We start from the raw sequence: 19,284 nt of genomic DNA on the forward strand, positions 1-19,284 counted from the left end.
CTTAATCAAGAAATAATAACTTCCGTTAAAAGAGAAAGAGTAGTTTAGGGTGAAGGAGGGTGTGGGATTGTTCAGGGAGGCCAGGACTTGCAGCTGTCTTATACAATGTATCATCCAGCAACAATAACAGAAACATATTTTCTATTCTTAGCACTAACATAATCCTCTTTTTTTATCTTTTTTTTTTTTTTAATACAGCTTGTAAGAAAGTTTTGTGTACTCCCTCATAACAATATTCTGATGCATTTTTTATTACTCCTGCTGGATAGTTTTCATCCTGTTCTCATTCACACCCTGCAAATAAGGCTAATTTTAGCAAAATGTTTTAAAAAAGAAGTCTCAGTCTTGACCCTATTTAGTTCTATGCCACAGGTTACATTCAAGAGAAGAAAGAGTGGCAGAAAACATCTGAAAAATATCTCTATTTTACCAGATTTCTCTTCTTAAAAACTAGGAGTGTCTCAAATTGTACAGATCAGAAAAGTCATACAGAGATAAAGCAGCTACTTCACACACAACAGCCAGTAAGAACATGCTCAGGAAAACTGCTATGCCTTAAATTGCCTTTTTAAATGCAAATCTGAAAAATCCCAAACAAAACATAGTGTTTATAGTACTAGATAATGCATTCACAAAATGGGGAAACAAAATATAGTGTTGTTATTGAAACACTGGAAGTTCCGCTTGAACATGAGGAGAAACTTCTTTCCTGTGAGGGTGAGAGAGCCGTGGCACAGGCTGCCCAGGGAGGGTGTAGAGTCTCCTTCTCTGGAGGTTTTCAAAACCCACATGGATGTGTTCCTGTGAAACCTGTTACATGTGAGGATGCTTTAGCAAGGAGTTAGTCTAGACAATCCCTAGAGGTCTCTTCCAAGCTCCACCATTCTACTATTCTGTGACTCTAGTCTTTTGATATACTGACTCATTATCTCTGACTACTGCAATCTCTGTTCTTTGAGTGATGTGACAGTTGTAAATTCTCAGGGGAGAAAAAAATCATGTGTACAAAGCTCAAACAAATATCTAGAGTTGAAATCTGTCAAAAAAACTTGTAATTAGAAACCTAGATTTAGTTCAATGCTGTGGAATCATCTTTGTGGGTGGAATTCTGGACCTGTTCAGCTCAGTGGGAGTTTCATAGGGAGAGTGTATACTTCCACTGTCTTTACAATATTTAAAATACCTGCTCCAACATCTACAGTTACCAAGGTGATATAAAACCTTAGTATGCTTGTAAGAAGACAAGTATGGACAAAATTATGAGAAGTATTTCATGCATTGCCTTGGTACACCCTAGAGAGAAAAACTGTAGGTCTCCCTGCTCGCTTTTGCTCAGACCTAAGGAAGAGCAAAGTTTGGTTGTCTGACTTTCTACTGTGATTTTTGGAGCAGGACTTGGTCTCTGGCAGAGTGATTTATGTATATATATGGACATTTTGTTGCTGGACAATGGTACTTCAGTGCAGCCTTTTCTGAAGGCTTCTAGTTCTCGCCTCTTTGCTGCCATGATAGCAGTGGATCTTACTTGTTTTTGCAACTTGACTCCTACTCATTTGGTGAAGAGGAAGCTATCACACTTTTGAAATGCAAAGGGTTAATTGTTCAGAAATCAGTTAATCCTGTAATTTGTTTCTAGTTAATAATACAAAAACCATTTAGGAAAAGAAGAATCTGACTGCACATCTTCTGAGTACCTGTTAAGCTGTCTAGATGACAGACATAATTTCTAATCCCTTCAATATGTATCAACAAAGAGCATAAAACAGAGAAAAATTTGGCGCCAACAAGTAGACTTCTCAAAGGTCTGAAAAAAGAAAACCTTCTACTCTATAATTTACTTCATAATTTACTTTCACGTGTTAATACTAATATGTTGGATCATATGGCAAGTAGACTGATGAATTATTAAGGCAATGAATGCTGGAAAGGTTGTGGTTTAGTTTATGATAGAAATCAGTGTAGATTGTAAATATTCGTTTTTCTAGACATGATGTTGCATGGAGTTTATTATGGTTTATGCCTATAGTTATTGCCATACAAAAATCTAATCAAGGTCACCATTGTGAGGGAGGATTGCATGTGAGTTAACAATTGGAAAATTACACAAAGTTCTAAATTACACAGATCTTGGATTTCTACTCTACTAAATCTACATCACACATTTCTATTTATATAAGCCCTCAAGAGCTTTGTTTGGCTGGTCGTTTTTTAACTGCTAAACATTGTTTGCCAATATCAAAAATGGAAAGAGACTCACACAATAGAAATGAATACCCTGGGTAGTTTCATTGGTGCTGCTCATCACATACTGTGCTGATTGTAGTTTCCACTTACCTTTCTTATCAGTTAACAAAACATGTTTTGGTAGCCACATTAAAATGGTCACAAAAGAGTCACAATGAAATCTTATCTTTCACAGTAATAATATAATTGGGTGTTAACAAGTGAAAAACTAGCAAATATATCCTGTCTTCCCAATAAGTGCATTTCTACACCATTGAATCAACTTAACTGAGTGCCTGGCAAATCAATGGAGGTTCCCCTTATCTTTCTAAATTTAACACATTTTTTACTGTCAAGCTAAAAAAGTTCACTTCGGAAGAGAGACTTTGAGATCTTTCCAGTTTCACTTCAAATCAATGTTTAACCATATGATGTCTGGAGTTTCTCTCTGAAAGTGTATTTATTGAGGTGTGTGGCTCTTATGAATTCCATGTACCAGGAATACTTCTTACTATTTCTGTGTTTCTCTCATCTAGTTCACCTTTTTTTTTTATCCTTTTCTTCATTACACTGAGAAAAGAAACAAGAATGAAATAAACAAAATAACTATACTTTTCCACAAAGACAGAATTAAAGATGAAAATTTAAAAAGTTACTGGAATACAAAAAAATGTCATTATCTCCTTTGCTTTTGTCCAACAAAAAATAGATCGCTTGCCAAGAAAAGAAAACACTAAAAGCCAAAGGATCTAAGAGAGACAAAGTTATCTTGAATCTTAGTATTTTCTGGTATGATTCTGCAAACTGATGCTGAACTTTCCCTCTTGCAAAATACAACAGTAAGATTAAGGCTTCAAATAATTAAATATAAATATTTTCTGATATTACAGAGCTTGTAATTCAGAATCTATGCTTGTAGGCTTGGACTTTTAGAGAAATTTTTCTCTCTGATTTACTTTCTGTGTAGCGATATGTAATGAACACTACAGTCACACATTTCTGAAGCTCAACATATGTGAAACAAGAAGACAGGTAATGTGTTCCCTGACCACCAATCAACAAAAGTACTTCTACCTTGTCAATTAGGCTTTTTTTTTTTGCTCTTTCTTCCCCCTTCTTCCTATGCCTATTGGATATAGTCATAGACACTGTAGCTAGATGCACTTACTGTGGGACTGCTAGGAGGAAATTTCTGTAGTGGAGCATTCCTTGACAGTGGAGAAACATGTATTGCCAAATGCTGTTCTCCTCCCCTTTGAAACAATCCCAGCATTTTACCAGAGCATTCTGTTCTCAGGAAACCCCTGAGATGCCCTCATCTCCCATGAGAACCACCAAACAACATGCTAAAAAACTTGAATTCTTTATGCCAGAGAGCAGGCAGTTCACGATTCAGCCCTTGTTACTGTGCTGTTCATTCTTAGCAAGAAAGAAGATGGTATGACGCACACAACAGTGATTTGGGGACTGAAAAAACCCTCAGGTACTCCATTATCTTAGGAAAAGGATGAAGATGGCGTTGACAGGAGACAGCTAAATAGCTTTCTACTTTTTGGGTATATCAGGCTCACCAAGGCAATCTGATTCACACTGAAGGAGATAATCGCAGTTCAGGAACCATAGCAAGAATCCTGGGATCGCTTTTCAAACATGTTTCCAGCACAAGAAGCTGTGATACCAAATCTGCAGTAAGAAAGATGCTACATCAGGGGATTTATCACCTGAGTTTTACGTGAGGATCCAACCTAACAACTCTGTTCCATCTGGGATGTCTTCAACTTTAAGAGGTTTTCACAGCAGTTGAATCATAAACCTCCTCCCTGGCCACTGTCCCTTGCAGTGTCAGAGGACAGAAGATGAAAGAGACCCTTTGCTGAACTGAGCATGAATACCTCAAGCAGCTTCCAGAACTAGCTCTTCTATATACATCATAGGAGATGATATAGGAAAAGAGTAGTCTTTCAGGGTAGTTTCTTGTGCTTTATAGAGCACTGCCAGCTTGTTTTTGTGGAAACTATCGATGAAGTTTATTGTTGCACTTGCAATTTCCACATGAAAAATGGTCCATACAGTCATGTGTGCATGTTCCCTGCCCTGATCATGTGCTTCCTTCTGCCAAGGTGATTGCATTTGGAGATTACAGAAAAACAACTGAAAATGAGAAAGAACTCACACCAGATACAACTGGAAGGAATGCCATGTTTTCTGCTTGTGAGTAAAAACACGCTGGAGTAGCATTTGCAAAACCTCTTCTTTTCATCTGTTTTCATTAATATTTCCTGATCACACTGGGACTTAAGTCAGAAATGTCATTCCCCATAGTCCTACAATCAAGGGAAACATCTGACCATCTGATCAGTCACCCTGCCAAGCTCCTCAAATCCAAAGCTGGGTTGCTCAAAGATTGTCAGAATCCTTGTATCATTGACAGTTTGGCAGAAGTGTTGAGTGCTTTGTGTGGCTTCTAATGGCTGTGTGACTATCATTCAGTTGCTGATTGGCATGTCAGGGTTGGCATCATTCAGAAATCATCGTGTATGAATTTAGGGAAGGAAGGGCCTGAAATGAAAGAAGAAAGAGTTCTATGGGAACAGACTATCTTCCTTAGGGAAATGGCCAATCCCTACCAAAGTGTACATTGTTTCAATGAAAATTTAAGTCTGGTGACTCATGGTGCAGATTGACAAAGAAGCCAAAGAGAAGGAGACAAGGTAAGAGATCAAGGCCATTACAGAGGGGGGACATGAGTGTCACAACCCTGCAGATTAAGGCACACCAGGTACAGTTTCCCCAATCTGTTCTCATGTTAACCTTCCTCTTGGGGTAGCCACCAGACCCTTCAGGCCCTCAAGAGTCTAGAGACAGCTTTGTTACAAGCTCCTAACCCCACAGCAGATGTGGAGGAGACAATGTCAGAGCGTGCACTCCACTGCCCAAACTGAGTGAAAAGCAGCTGCTTGGAAGCCACATAGGAGGTAACACTTAGTTAAAGCCTTTTGAGAAGAAAGTTTCTATTTTCCTTTTTCTCTTCATTGGCCCATAGACCTTTGTTTATTTTACTTGGCCACTTTGCTTCCATCTTTCTTTAATTCTGCTGACTATAGTAAAACTTAATATGGCGTTACATTCCTGACAATGCTTACTGGCCATCTTGGCCAAGATATTGCTATGCAAGTATCAAACATTGTACAGATTTATTTTGTAATTAAGTTCTACAGTAGCATCTTATACTATGGAGGCTGTAAGGAGGTTTACTCTGCTTAGGCCTGCTCTAACATGCAGCCTGTTGGGAAGGGATGACTGAGGCCAATAAGCAGCAATAGATAAAGCATAGCAGGCAGATATAATTTTGCTGGCATTTGACTACAGGGACCTAATTTCTCCTTTGGAGTACTCCAGTATGAAGTAAAATGTTGGCTCTAGAAAAAGGTGTGCATAATCTTGCAAGCTGTCTGAATATCCCTGTTGCAGCAGGGACCCCAGTGCTGCAAGAAGTGGCTAGCTCATTGGATGTTGATGTATCCCAGAGTGAAGGGAGTGACAGATTCTTTGTCTTAAAAATTACAAAATTAAGAAGACTTGCCATCACAAGCCTATAAATGCATCAGTTCAGAACAATATGGATGAGAAAGTAAAAACTGATTATTTTGCCACTGTGAATTTTGACAATGACTGAAAGTTGACGTGTTCTTGGGGATGTTGTCAATGCTCATCAAATGATAGTAGGAGCTGTCTGTGATGATCACGCTGACAATATAACCACACTATTGTGAAACTGTTGGCCAGTAACAAGTATGGGCAATAGTGATGGTCTACAAACTGATGTTCATCCGCTTTTCCACAGAGATAAATGAAGAGAAGGGAATATAGTAGTGCTGAAGTAGTGATAGGACAAAGGGTAATGGCTTTAAACTGAAAGAGGGTAGATTTAGGTTCAATACAAGGAAGAAGTTCTTCACTATGAGGGTGGTGAGGCACTGGAATAGGTTGACCAGAGGGGCTATGGATGCCCTATCCCTGGAAGCATTCAAGGCCAGGTTGGATGGGGCTTTAAGCAACCTGGTCTAGGGGAAGATGTCCCTGCCCATAGAACTAGTTGAACTTTATGGACCCTTCCAACCCAAGCCATTGTATGATTGTATGATTCTATGATGTGAATGGTTCTCTTGAGACCTGTACAGATGTAGGTCAGCATTAGACATATAAGCTGGCAAGTTCACTGGTTTGTGTAATGGCATGCAGCAAAAAATACAATGTAGACAATATGTTTTATGTGTTGACTATGACTTAGTTAACCATTAACCTCACAGTGGACAATTAAGTATAAACATAGCTGTAGCTATCTGCAGTTAATGATACATCTCACACGTTTTTTTCTAGAGACTGCATCGTTTCCACTCAGATGAGGACTTTTCAGCCATGATAATTCATTCACCCTTACTGTGACCAGTGAATAAAGTATGTTGGAACAGCACCCTGGACATTCCATCCTCGGAACAGATTACACTAAACGCTGTCTTTTCATCAGTTATCCATGAAAAGTAACTGGCAAGAGATCAAGAATATAAATCTAATACTACACAGGGTGAGAAGCTTTCAGGAGTTAGAGAAAAGACTTTTCCTGAGCCTCAGAGCTTTCAGCTCAGGAATTCCAAAAGCAACTCAAGCTTTCTTCAGAACTCAATCCAAAATTTAGTTTTTCCCCCAGATCTAAGAATCAGTAAAGGAACTTGAAAAATACTGACCAAGTGAAAGAAAACAAAGTGCATTCAAGTATAAAACTGAATAAATTTTGAAAAAGCACATGTGAATTCAATCATAATACTCTTTCAATCTGAATGCTCAGGTTTCTATGACCTTTACTTAATAAGCTATTTCTCAAAAATTGCTTGTCAGTAGCTTAAAGAGTATCATGTAATCTGAACCTCCATCTCACATATAGTTAGTAAGCAAGATTTCACTGAAAGCTTTCATAGTGTCAGCTTATCTCTGTAATACTATAGTTACTATAGTGGATAACAGACCAAGGCAATCCCTTGAAACTCAGAAGGATTTCAAGAGGCGTGTCAGCCAAAACTGATTCTGACCACTTACTGTGATGGTTGCTTGTCAGTAAGATGGTAGGAACCACATCAGTTCAGTTGTTCTGCATAGACAGAAAAAACACCAAAAAAGAAAAAAGCTTGGCCTCATGATTTCCTTTTAAAGAACAGAGAGAAATAAAGTATTTTTCTCAAAAATATGTGAATTTGGGACGTGAAGCAGCATTTTTGTGAAATTTTTATTACTTATTTTTGGGAAGCAAGTCTCCTTTTTTTTTGTTCCCCTACATATAACCTCGGAATTTCTGTAAAATTTGTAGAGTAATCAGAAGTAATTTACTGCCATCACAAACTCATGCATGAATCTTATAACTGAAAAGGCCACATTTGCTTCACTAAATTATTATATTCATAAGTCCATAGGGAGTTTAAAGATAAACTATCTCTTCAGTATTTTAAACATAGCTTTAGTTAACTCTTATCCAAAGACTATGAGATACTTTTCCTCTGTTATCTACTTTTTTCTTCTCTGTTCTTTTTTCCCTCACTCAAATATATTTCTTCACGTTGAGCAAAAGTGCTAGGCAAGCCATTAGTACATTCCCATAAGTGAAGAAAATTTTCTTTGTGAAAATGTTGGAAGCTGCCTTGCTGTCATGATTTTGTTTTCCGTTGAACAATACTGCTTCAGACTACACACAGCTGTGGTCTGCTTTGCACTCATGAAGCAGCCTCTTATTCCTCTCTTAAGTTATTACTGAGCCTTTGACTGAAAGTTTCAATGGGAAGCATCTAAGAAAAGAAAAATGCATTCTTGTTTTCTAAAGTATTTGCTTTAATATCAGTTAAGGGAATATTTCCTGCCAAAGATTCTGGATGAAATATTGTAAAGGTATTTGGAGAATCCTTACATGACACTCTGGGAGCCGGGACAGCTTCCTAATGCTTCTTCTCAATTCCATGAGTTTCAATAAGGCCAAAAGTTTGAGGTCCTGAACTTGGGCCACAACAACCCCCAGCTGCACTACAGGCTTGGGGGGGAGTGGCCAGAAAGCTGCCAGGCAGAGAGACACCTGGCAGTGTTGGTTGACAGCCAGCTGAACATGAGCCAGCAGTGTGCCCAGGTGGCCAAGAAGGCCAATGGCATCCTGGCCTGGATCAGGAACAGTGTTGTCAGCAGGAGCAGGGAGGTGATCATTCCCCTGTATTTGGCTTTGGTGAGGCCACACCTTGAATACTGTTTTGGGCCCCTCTCTACAAGGACATTGAGGTGCTGGAGAGGATACAGAGGCAGGCTACCAAGCTAGTAAAGGATTTGGAGCATTTCTCATACAAAGAATGGCTGAGGGATCTGGGGCTGTTTAGCCTGGAGAAAAGAAGGTTCAGGAGAGACCTAATCACTCTCTACGACTACCTGAAAGGAAATTGTAGCGAGGTGGGGGTCACTCTGTTCCCCCTAGTAACAAGCAATAGAACAAGAGGAAATGGCCTCAAGTTGTGCCAGGGGAGGTTCAGGCTGGATATGAGGAGGAATTTCTTTACTGAAAGGGTTGTCAGGCATTGGAACAGGCTGCCCAGGGAGGTGCTGGAGTCACCGTCCCTGGAAGTGTCTAAGAGACAGTTGGATGTTGCACTTAGGGAGATGGTCTAGTGGTTGATAGGGCTGGGACAAAGGCTGGACTCGATGATTTTAAAGATCTCTTCCAGCTGAAACACTTGTATGATTCTGTAATACTCAAAGATAATTCAATTACTCACTACCTCTCATAGCTAGAACCTGACTCTGTAGTAAAGTGAGTTTCAAAATATCGAATTCCCATTTTTAAGTGGAGGAAACACATTTTTCTGCTGGATTTTAATGAAAAATAGATTTGTTAAAAAATGATAAATGGTATTTTCTTTTAAGTTTTTCTACATAGCTGGAGATTTAACCTGGGAGCAGATCCGCCTAGATATATTCAAGCATAGCTTATGTATAGAGAGGTGAAAGCCATACTCTTACAGGTTCCCAGTACTCAGTATAGTCATCCATTGCAGCAGTGTCCTGGTGAGAAGCAGTAAAGGGTAAGATGAAGCAATTGCTCTTCACTGGACTATCTAATTGGCAAAAGAATGTAGGAAGAAATATCTATCCATATGTATTTGCAGACGAGATAAATCTCTAAGAAGTATTTAGACTACTTGAAGAGTTTTTGAGCTTTGAAATATCTTGTAGAAAAGACTGTTTCTCCACTGGGTATATTGAGGAACACTTCTCTGCATTTTGCCCCTATAATCCCTGTTGTAATAACTGACCTCTTCCTTTAACTGCTTATGTGGTATGACATACACTAGCTAAAGTATGACATACAGTAGCTAAAGTGCATCACAGATGACCTCCCAACACTGTACTCTCCAGTTGGTTGTCCTAACATGCTTTTTTATGAAAAATGCAGCATTTTCAGAGTAGTTGGTTTAACTATTCTGATGTTGTTGAAATGCTGTCATTGAACGTTTATCACTTTGCCAAAATCTTATGAGTTTCCTCAGTTGGGGGAATCCTCACATGAATATCTGGACTTATATCCTGTGTCTTTCTAGAATTTTATCTGTGTTATTTCACTACTATGCATTTCAGGCCAGTTGTCATATATCTGGCCAAATATATAATGTATCATTTATTATGTGTCATCATATCAGTCCATCTATCTGAAGAATAGGATCAAAACCATTCTAATTTCCAGAGGTCTGGTGGCATTTTTTCTGCTACATAAATTTACTTTTATAATAATGCAACAGTGTTTTATAACAAGGCAAAATCAAAGATTGCATTGAGTAATTCCGGAGGAAAACGTTAAAAGGTCAAACCTAGTAACAATTAGCTGAGTTAAACATTAAAGTGAAAGTTATGCCTTGCACCCTCTACCTTTGTCATATTCAGCTCCTGCTAGATTAACTGGGGTTAACTAGATTAAGTTTGTGTGTTCAAGTGCATGTGCCATGTAAAACTTGCAGGCTCCCTGAAAAAGTTAAGAAGTTATGAAACAAAAATAAACAGACACACTGTTTCTACATCCATGGTACTGATCATCCTCACACATGTGCATTTGCACCTTTGGCTCTTTGGCTGCTGCCAGTAGCAGCGATAGGTAACAGGCAAACAGGAGTTTTGATGCTATAGTGCATGGATGTCTGCCATGTTTCCTGAGCAAGTGAAATTACCCTGTCTCACCAGCCTCCAGCCCACCTCTTCTGGGTTTATTTTCCTGTTTGTAATTTTCCCAGTTTACTCTTTAACTCACCTGGTTCACTGTCACAGTTCACATTCAGCTGGCAACTTTGTCTTTGTATCCCATGGGAAGACAGTGTGTCACACAGAAATAATACTGAAAATTACACAGCTAAAACAAAGCAAAGAGTAGCAAGTTCAGTAGGCTTCCAGACACCAAAGTCATATAAACATCAAACCAGAGCCTAGGCAGAGCAAGCTACAAGGCTACAAGCCAAGACAAGAAGGAAAAACAAGCTAGTGTTCTGCATTGCTGCACTGGCTACAGTGGGTTCAGCTCAGTCATAATGTAAGCCTGCTACAGATCCATACAGTAGTGCAGAGCTAGGGCATCTCTCCTCCGGGCTCTTGGCACCAGGAAAGCTCACCTGGAAAGAAGCTGTAGCACTGCAAAACTACAGCACCTCTAACTGCATGTGTTCTTAATGTGCTTTTGTGTCAGGAAGCTAAAAACCTTTTTCCAAGAGGCTTCTTGTTTCTTTGGCAGCATCCTTGTAGTGTGGGTCCTCCTAGGATTCTTGTGCCTTGGGATATTAAAAAAGGTGAGAAGCTGGTCTGTATTAGGCCATATAGCTCCTGCAACAGACTTCTGCTGCAACATTCTGCTACAGCCATTGATATTAATGTCTAAAGTCCTTAAATAAACAAACATGAATTTATGAGGTTCTGGCATTTGTATTTCAAAAGGCTGTGATAGTATCCTCCACTAGCATGTTCCTGAAGAATTTGTCTTTATCATTTGCCAAGTGTCATGAAAACCTCTGGCAAACAAGAAATTATAATTTTTTTATCTTATGAAGGAGTCAAAACTATAGACCTGCACTGTGAGAACGGTGGAAGAAGATAATTTTCACGCTACTAAGTAGACAAGTCTAAAATATATAGCACTATGATGTGCTGATATTGTTAATCTGTAACTACCAATTTCCAAGTCACATGATTCTTTAGTGTATTACTGGTGTAGATATGTCCTTTAAAAAAATGTATCAATGTATTGGACTTTATGGTTAAAATTGGTATTGTTTTTTCTATTACAAGTAGTCTGTTTTGCCATGGCTCTTACTGAATATTTCCATTAGAAAAAAGACTAAAAAGCCAGTTGACTTTGATGTAATCCAGTTTGGCTTGTTTGTTGTTTTCAGAAAATAATGTACGAACATCTGTATGTTGACTTTTAGGAGAAAGTGTTGTTGCCTCAAACCACTTCTTGCCAATATTGGGTCCAGAAGCACTTCCTTGATGAGATGCTGAGGAGGATTTTGCCTCATTGCTTGCCCACAATGCCAGGGCTGCCCTCAAACCATTACAATCTACCTTTAGCCCACAGTTGGCAGACCCCAACCTCCAGGTCCTCATCCCACATATTAGACTCTTTACGTGGAGGATTCTGTCACATTGGCTATAGGTGTCCCAACAGCAAAGCTATTATACCACCAATTTCAAGTTGATTTCTTCCCTACATGACAGTATTCAATATATGTCTATAAATCTGAATTATCATCTGTAGACTACACTTTAAAATAAGTATTAATACAGTTAAATTAATTCATTGAGTTTGTATTATATTAAAATGCAGCCTGCAGGAAACCACATTTAAACTAGTGAAATAGAGTTGTAAACCACAAATAAATCTATAAAACCTTACAGATCTAACATGATGATGCAAATCCAGGCAAGGTAGGTAGCAGCAGATGCAAAATGTCTGAGCATTCAGGCAACTCCACGGAATACAGCAGAAATCTTTACATATTGGAAGTGAAGTGTGCTTTTGGATTTTACTGGATGAGGCTGAAAGTGGACTCTACTGCTTTTGGATACGGAAAATAAATACACTGGTCTCATTCTAGCTTTCCCTGGCCTTCACATGACATTAATCAAGAACTTTGTGGGCAGTTGCAGCAGATAGGTCAAAACCTATGTAGGCATGGCAATTTAATTTTCCTGCCTCCACATCTTAGTTGAGTCAGAGCAGCGGACTACACAGTGTTAATTTTTTGTTGTTACCTTCACCATACCTCTACTGTGGATGGAGGATTTAATTTTCAGGATTATTAAGACAGCACTTTCCATGAATGTTAAATGTTAGAGAATTTTTTAGAAGGTTGTGCTCACTGGAGTTTTCCATCACAATTGTAGCAGGCATAACTTTTATCTAAACTGAGTATTGTTTAGAGTCTCACTCACCCATTAATTATTTTAGCAGCCCAAGACAGGTCAAAAACTCTGGCTACATAGCAGTCTCCTCTGAGCAATGTCTTTGTTTTGCAGCTATTGATGAATATGAAGCAGAGATAAAGTGAGTTCTCACTTAAATCTGAAAGTCTTCTCGCCATCAACAGTAGGACTCGAACTTGGCTTCAGTGAATCACAAGATGTACCAGAAAAAAAGTAAATATCTCTAGGGACTGAAATGACAACTGTGCTGTCTTGCAACTTTACTCATTGGCAGCGGCAAATGCCAAAAGATTGTAATGTTTGCAGTGCATCACATCAGCCATAACTTCAAAGGAAACATATTTCACACTTGGTTAATACTTAATTGATTCTGATAGCTCTGGCCTAAAATATGGAACAAAATATGTCACTGATCAAGAGTCTTGTGAAGTCTTATGCAATTCAGGCACTTTTATGGATGCCATCCAGTGAATTTTTCAACTGATAATGGTATTTTTAACTCTCACTTCAAATCTGAGTGAAGAGAGTGAAATGTAATGAATAAAAACTCAGAGAAAATAAGAGTTTTCATCCAGTTGATGGTGTCTCAAGTTCTGGCCATACTAGCCATTCCTGCTCAATAACAGCAGTTGAACTGTGGGAGAAAGGAGAACAGAAATGAGCTAACAAAGGGAAGGAAGGAAGCAGAATGATCAAATCCAGAGATAACTTATGTTCCACACATGACAGTACAGTTTCTGTCTTCTCTAGCCAAAGGGTTGGCATAAAAAAACCTCATGGTGCTGAACAATTTAGCCATTCCTTAGCAAGAAGGTCACAGGATTGGAGAAACATTGGCAGGACTGGAGCCAGTACAGCTCTACCCATTGATCCCTTTCCCTTGAGGTAAAATGCATTCACATTTTTTTTATAACCTTGTGTTATTTTGTCTTTCACAAAGCAAATTAAGCTTGCTCCGTTCTCTGTAGGCAGGAGGAGGATACATAGGGAGCAGAGCACTCTTGCCATGGCCTTTGTGTGTGACAGATTTTGTTTCTATGAGGCTAGTGCTATTTGTGAAGACTTGCTGTAATACATTGATCAGTATTGAATACTTGGTCTTTTTAAAAGCTTTGAAGGCTATGGGTTATCTGAAATAATATATTAGCACCTCTAGTCATTTGTACATTGGCATAAACACTAATAAGTTCCTCTTTTGGCTCAGAATATGATAGCAGTTCAAAGACAGTTAGAGATACCTGTTCTTCATCTTTGCACAGGTAAGCTGGGGAAAACAGTTGTGTAGCATTTATTTTTGCTCCTGGAGGTAATGCATCTCTGGGACTAAGCAAAGCAGAAGACAGACAAGGAATTTCAGGCATAAGACTGCAAATTGCATGTCACAAAAATTTCAGCTTGTTGCAAATCTGTGGAAGCAAGAAAATCGTTAATTGTAGAAAAGCAGACACCTAGCAACAAAACTGAGTGCTCACACCTCAGTAAGTGCAACTTTTGTCTTTGAGATATTGACATGCTGGGCAAGGGAATAGAAAAAACCCCTAACGGGGGGAGGCTCCCTTTTATGTTTCTGAGAGCATCTTTCCTGACAGAGCGATGTGATTGTAGATATGACAGCAAACTGCTGAAAAGCCACCCCCAGGCTGTGCCTGTCGGTGCTTGGGGTCGCGACCCTCAGCCGAGGCCCAGCGGGCTCCCCGCGGGTGAGCCGCGGCCGGGGCCGAAGGAATGGCGGGGCCGGCGCGGACAGGCGCGGAGCATCCCCGCTGCCGGGGCAGCGTGGCAGCGGCCGGGGAGGTGGAGCCAGCTTCTGACCTGCCAGCATCGAAACGCGGGCACGTTGTCTGCGTTGGATAAATCCTTCCTTTTCCCTTCCTACCTGACACAGAACACGCGAGGAAAACCAATTTCCTCTTTTGATTTATCGTAACGAATCGGTTTTCAAAAGCAGGCCCAGCAAGACAGAAAGCAGGTGCGGCGGCCGGGCCACCCCGCGCCGGCCGCGGGCGGCGGCTGAGGAGCTGGGCCCCGCGCCGCCGCCATGGAGCACATCCGGATGCCCAAGGTGGGTGCCGCAGCGCGGGCAGCGGGGCCGGGCCGGGCCAGGCCAGGCCGGCGGGGAGAGGATGCTCGGGGCCCGGCACCTTTCCCCGCGGCTTCTGCTTCAGCGGAAAGGAGGCTTTCACCGCAGCCCTGCGGCGTGAGGCTCCGCACAGCCGCCCGGTGCCTGCTTTCAACCGACTTGCTGTGAATTCCGCTCAAATATGTCGAAAGGTGAACGCGATGTTTTGCGATGTGGGCTGAAGATTCGTCGGGCATTTTACCTGCTTTTTACTCGGTCCTTCCTGTTAATGCAGACTCTTGTCTGTGAGTTGCAGGCATCCGAAATGAGAGGTGTGTTATCTGTTTCTCAGATGCATTTAGTTTATCCCAGTATTTCAGAGCTGGTCATGTATTTATTTAGTTTACATACTGACGTTTCGCTAGTATAATAATTCTTTTTATATAGCTTTCTAAGCACGAGGCCTGTGTTTGTTAACAAAATTGCCATCTTGATCTGAGAAAGAAGATACAATTTTATCAGACAAAAATTTTAGATTAAAAAAAACCCCCAAAAATGGACCAAAGAAACATATGGATTTGAAGTGGAAGTGGTATGTATTATTTATGTTATTACTCAGCTCCCTGTGATTAAGAATTTGTGTTTGATTCGTGCCTGCTTGCTTATTATCAATATTTAGTGTGATGACATGAATTTGAGATGAGGGCCTCTTCTTCTCCTAGATTTTGGGGCCTTTAGGTGTTAAGCAAATATATTAAGAAGATAGACACTTACAAAAACTGCATTTCCTCTCATTTCATTATCTGTTATCTGCCCGTGTGGGAAGGAAGAATTTCAGAATAGTAAGAATGTATCTTACTGCAGGTAGGAAATGTCCAGTGAAAGGTGTCCGAACCGATGTTTCTGATGTTAGCTGGAGATTGCTGAAAGAAATTTGTTGAGGAGAAACAAATTAATACGGGTTCTACCCTTCTCAAAGATTAAAAATAAAAAATATGGTTATGTTTTCAGTGAATAGAAGGCCCAGGCAAGTCCCTGCTGCAGGCAATGGAAGCTTGTTTGTTAGTTTTTCTACAAGCAAATCCTTAAAATGTTGCTGTGTATACGTAAACCCCATTTCTGTATCCCACAGCTCTGAGAAGGCACTGTAGTGATGACTTGAGACACCGAAAATCTTACTCAGTATGAGGTGGTCCTGCAGTGTCGATTCCTGGCATTCACTTACATTACAGACATGCTAAAAGCGATCTCTCAAATATCATAACAAAGTTTAGAAGGATTAATTTAAAGATACAAGTAATACAAAAATCCTTTAAAATCTTTTAGATACACGTAGAAAATCCAGGACATTCAACATGAGTAGGTATTGAAATACTTAATTTCTTCAGTTACTCCTAAATACACCAACAAGTCAGCATATCTGTAGTTACCTAGCAGAATTTAGATCTGATTTGTTTGCTCAAAAAAACTTCAGCTTCAAATCAGACACCAGGACAGTGAGGGTTTGTTTAGTTGTTTTTTTTACTGAATTTGGTTTTATAATTGGGAATTTAATGTTATTTCCAATGCCAGGAATTTAAGAATAGTTAAAAGAAAGCTGTATGAATATAGGCACATGTAGTAGTCTCTGGTATCACATTTCCTGACTCCATCCAAGTTTGCCCTGAGAGAAATTTGACAAGTAACTGCTCTACTCTTTTAAAAGTATTAATTTCAGAATAATGATACTTCCCTTGGTTTGCAAACCTAGCCAAATAGAAAATCAAGGTAAATCACATACTTAGAAAGTTAATAAACTTGAAAACAGAATTCCTACGTCAAGTAAGCTTTTCCTTCAAGAGGCAATAAAAAAAGTCTATATCACATGACACTCATTAGGACTTGGATTTTTTTTTTTAATTTTAATTGAAATATAACTGTAGTGAGTAATGGTTTGTAAATATTGAAGTAAATCTGATATAACTGTCATAAAAAAGCAGAAAGAAATTCCATACCAGTTGGACCAGTAGTTCATTTAGGTCACTACTCTGTGTCTGATAGTGGCAGAAAGAGAAAATGAAAACCTGGCCACATTCTGCATCCTCTCAGTATCCACAGTTGTATTAAGGTCCAACCCTTCCTAGTTCAAATACTGTCCAGTTATGGACCTCTCTATGTGAGTTTGCCAAAGCTCCTTCTAAACATGCTGTCACTCTCTGTGTCTACAGCCTGCATGGAAAGAAGTTGCAGAAGGTCATGGCTTGGAAAAAACCCCAACTTTCTACAGTGTATTAAAAAGTTCTTAGTTGTTTCATTCAGTACCTCCTCCTTCTAGCTTTGAGAATTTGGTGAATAAGAGTTCCATGCTCATCTTATCTATGTCTTCACCTTAAATCTTGATCAGAACCTACTAGATTCTGATAATTTCAGCAAAATATCATCAGTGTCCCCAAGGCCTCTTTCTTTGTAGTAGCTGTCGGTTCTGAGTCCATGATTACACAGATATGGTTTAGGTTGTTTTTCCTATAGGTACATCACTGTGCGTCCGTCTGTGTTCAAGTTCATCTGTATCTTTTGCCCACACACTCTGCTTTGAAAGACTCTTCTCGAGTTTTTGTGCCATAGATAAAGCATTTGGCTAAGACAGCTTATGATGATCACAGACTTGAAGATTCCACTGTTTACTCTTTTCTTCAGGTCACTAATAAAGTTGAACAACACCAGTCCCAGCACCAGACTTCGTAGGACTTCACTGATGACTCTTCTCTGTGCCAAAGAGAGATCATTAAGCCATAGTCTTTGCTTCTTGTCCTTTAACCATCTCTGTCTGTAAACGAACCTTTCCTCCAGTACCATGGCAGCTTGGTTTCTTTAATGACCTTTGGTCTTATTTACTCCCCTCCCTGGCTTGCTGAGGAGGAGGTGATAGAGTGGTGTGGTGGGCACCTGGCATCTAGCCAGGATCAAACCACCACAGATTGACAAAAGGTTTTTTGGAAGTCTAGATAGATATATTGTCCTCTGAGTTGCCTTTACCCATGTGCTTTGTGACAGCATTACAAAACTTTGGCAGGATTTCCCACTGAAAATGTTCTTTCTGGTTCTTTACTCAACAAATTGTATGTGTCCACCTGCTCAACAGTCCTGTTCTTTCACATGCTGTTGACATTACTTAATTTTAATAATTACACATTCTGTAGTCTTTCATCAAAAGACATGACACCTTTAAGTCTAGTTCTGAAAAAAATTAAATGATGTGTCCCCATAGCAAGTCAATAGCAGAAATAGAAACCAGGTCTCTTGACTGTTAGACAAAGCTGTTTTTCTTCGTAATTTTTGAAATTATATTCCCTGGACTTTCTGAATAGCCAAGTCTCTGATGAGCTATATCATGTACTGAACGCTTTTGCTCTGTCATTATACTATTGGTAAGAGTGCACGTGGTGTGTGCTTGTACATACATACATTGGCAATAATGATATTTTCACAAGGTAAATGTCGTCTCAGATATGAAGGCTGTAATTTGAGTACATTTAAGAGTTGCTAATAGTCACTCATTGCTAAATAGAATTATAACTCCAATAATCTGTTAAAAATTAGTAAAACCACTGTCTGCCGTGAGTATGGGTTGAGCAGCAAGATAGTTTAGGATAACTGCCAAAACCCAAAATGTGACAAACAGCTCATGACAGTCATAAAAAAATGAATAAGCAATACTTCTGCACTGACTAGAAGTGTATCATGTTAATGTGCATAGAGGCATGTCTAGCCATGGAGAAGCTGACAGATAAAGATATGTTTACTTCATAGAGGGACTTCACACATTGCTGCTAATCAGGTACTTTATTTGCCACTGTTCTGTATCATTGGTCTTTGTATATTGGCAGCAGTCCTGAATGCCCTTCTTAGAATAAAGACTACGTCATATTTATCCCTGATGTAACAGCTGTCTTCAGCGGAGATTAATTTGGCTTGGTATCTCTTGTTAACGCAATAATTGAGATGACTTGAGTTGCTGAAGTGCTTTCATTTTGTGATGTAATGGAATGGTATTTTTTTTCTATGATCCCTTTCTCAGGCAGAATTTTAGGTACATTGCCATTTCTCCTAATAATAAGAAACCTTTCTACTAAACTTATTGCTTTCTAAAACAAATTTCCAGTGAGTGGTGTTGCCTTTTGTTTTTCAGTCTGTCGTGGTTTAGGCCCATCAGGGAACAAAGACCACGATTAGCCTCAAGTACCGAAGAGGCTGAGAATTGCTCGAGGGCAGGGAGGGCTTAATTGCCACTTAAGGTCCAGGACAAAACAGACCAGGCTACTCGGTTTGGGGAAGAAAACAGAAAATAATTTAATGCAACATCAACTAAAACATACCCACAAAAACCCAAAACATAACCAAAGCGAAACAACACAGAGGAATACGTCAATGAAGAGTCCAACCAGCCTTTTTAAGAACACCTTCCCGCCACACCTCCCCTCTTCCCGGGCTCAGAGCCCTGATCCCGGGGTTTTTACCTTGCCCCTCCCTGAACGGTT

The 19,284-nt window shown here is 39.6% G+C and overlaps 1 protein-coding gene across 1 annotated transcript in view; it reads left to right on the forward strand.

Moving 5' to 3' along the window:
• Nucleotides 1–14,433: 14,433 nt before the first annotated feature.
• MTMR7 (myotubularin related protein 7) overlaps nucleotides 14,434–19,284 on the forward strand; it is a 49,837-nt gene continuing 44,986 nt past the window's right edge. The window contains exons 1-2 of the mRNA XM_061993202.1: nucleotides 14,434–14,540; nucleotides 14,594–14,905. Of these exons, the coding sequence (XP_061849186.1) occupies nucleotides 14,434–14,540; nucleotides 14,594–14,905 (419 nt within the window). The remainder of the gene's footprint in view (nucleotides 14,541–14,593; nucleotides 14,906–19,284) is intronic.

Source organism: Colius striatus, chromosome 3, assembly GCF_028858725.1.
Source record: "Colius striatus isolate bColStr4 chromosome 3, bColStr4.1.hap1, whole genome shotgun sequence".
Classification (NCBI taxonomy): Eukaryota; Metazoa; Chordata; class Aves; order Coliiformes; family Coliidae; genus Colius; species Colius striatus.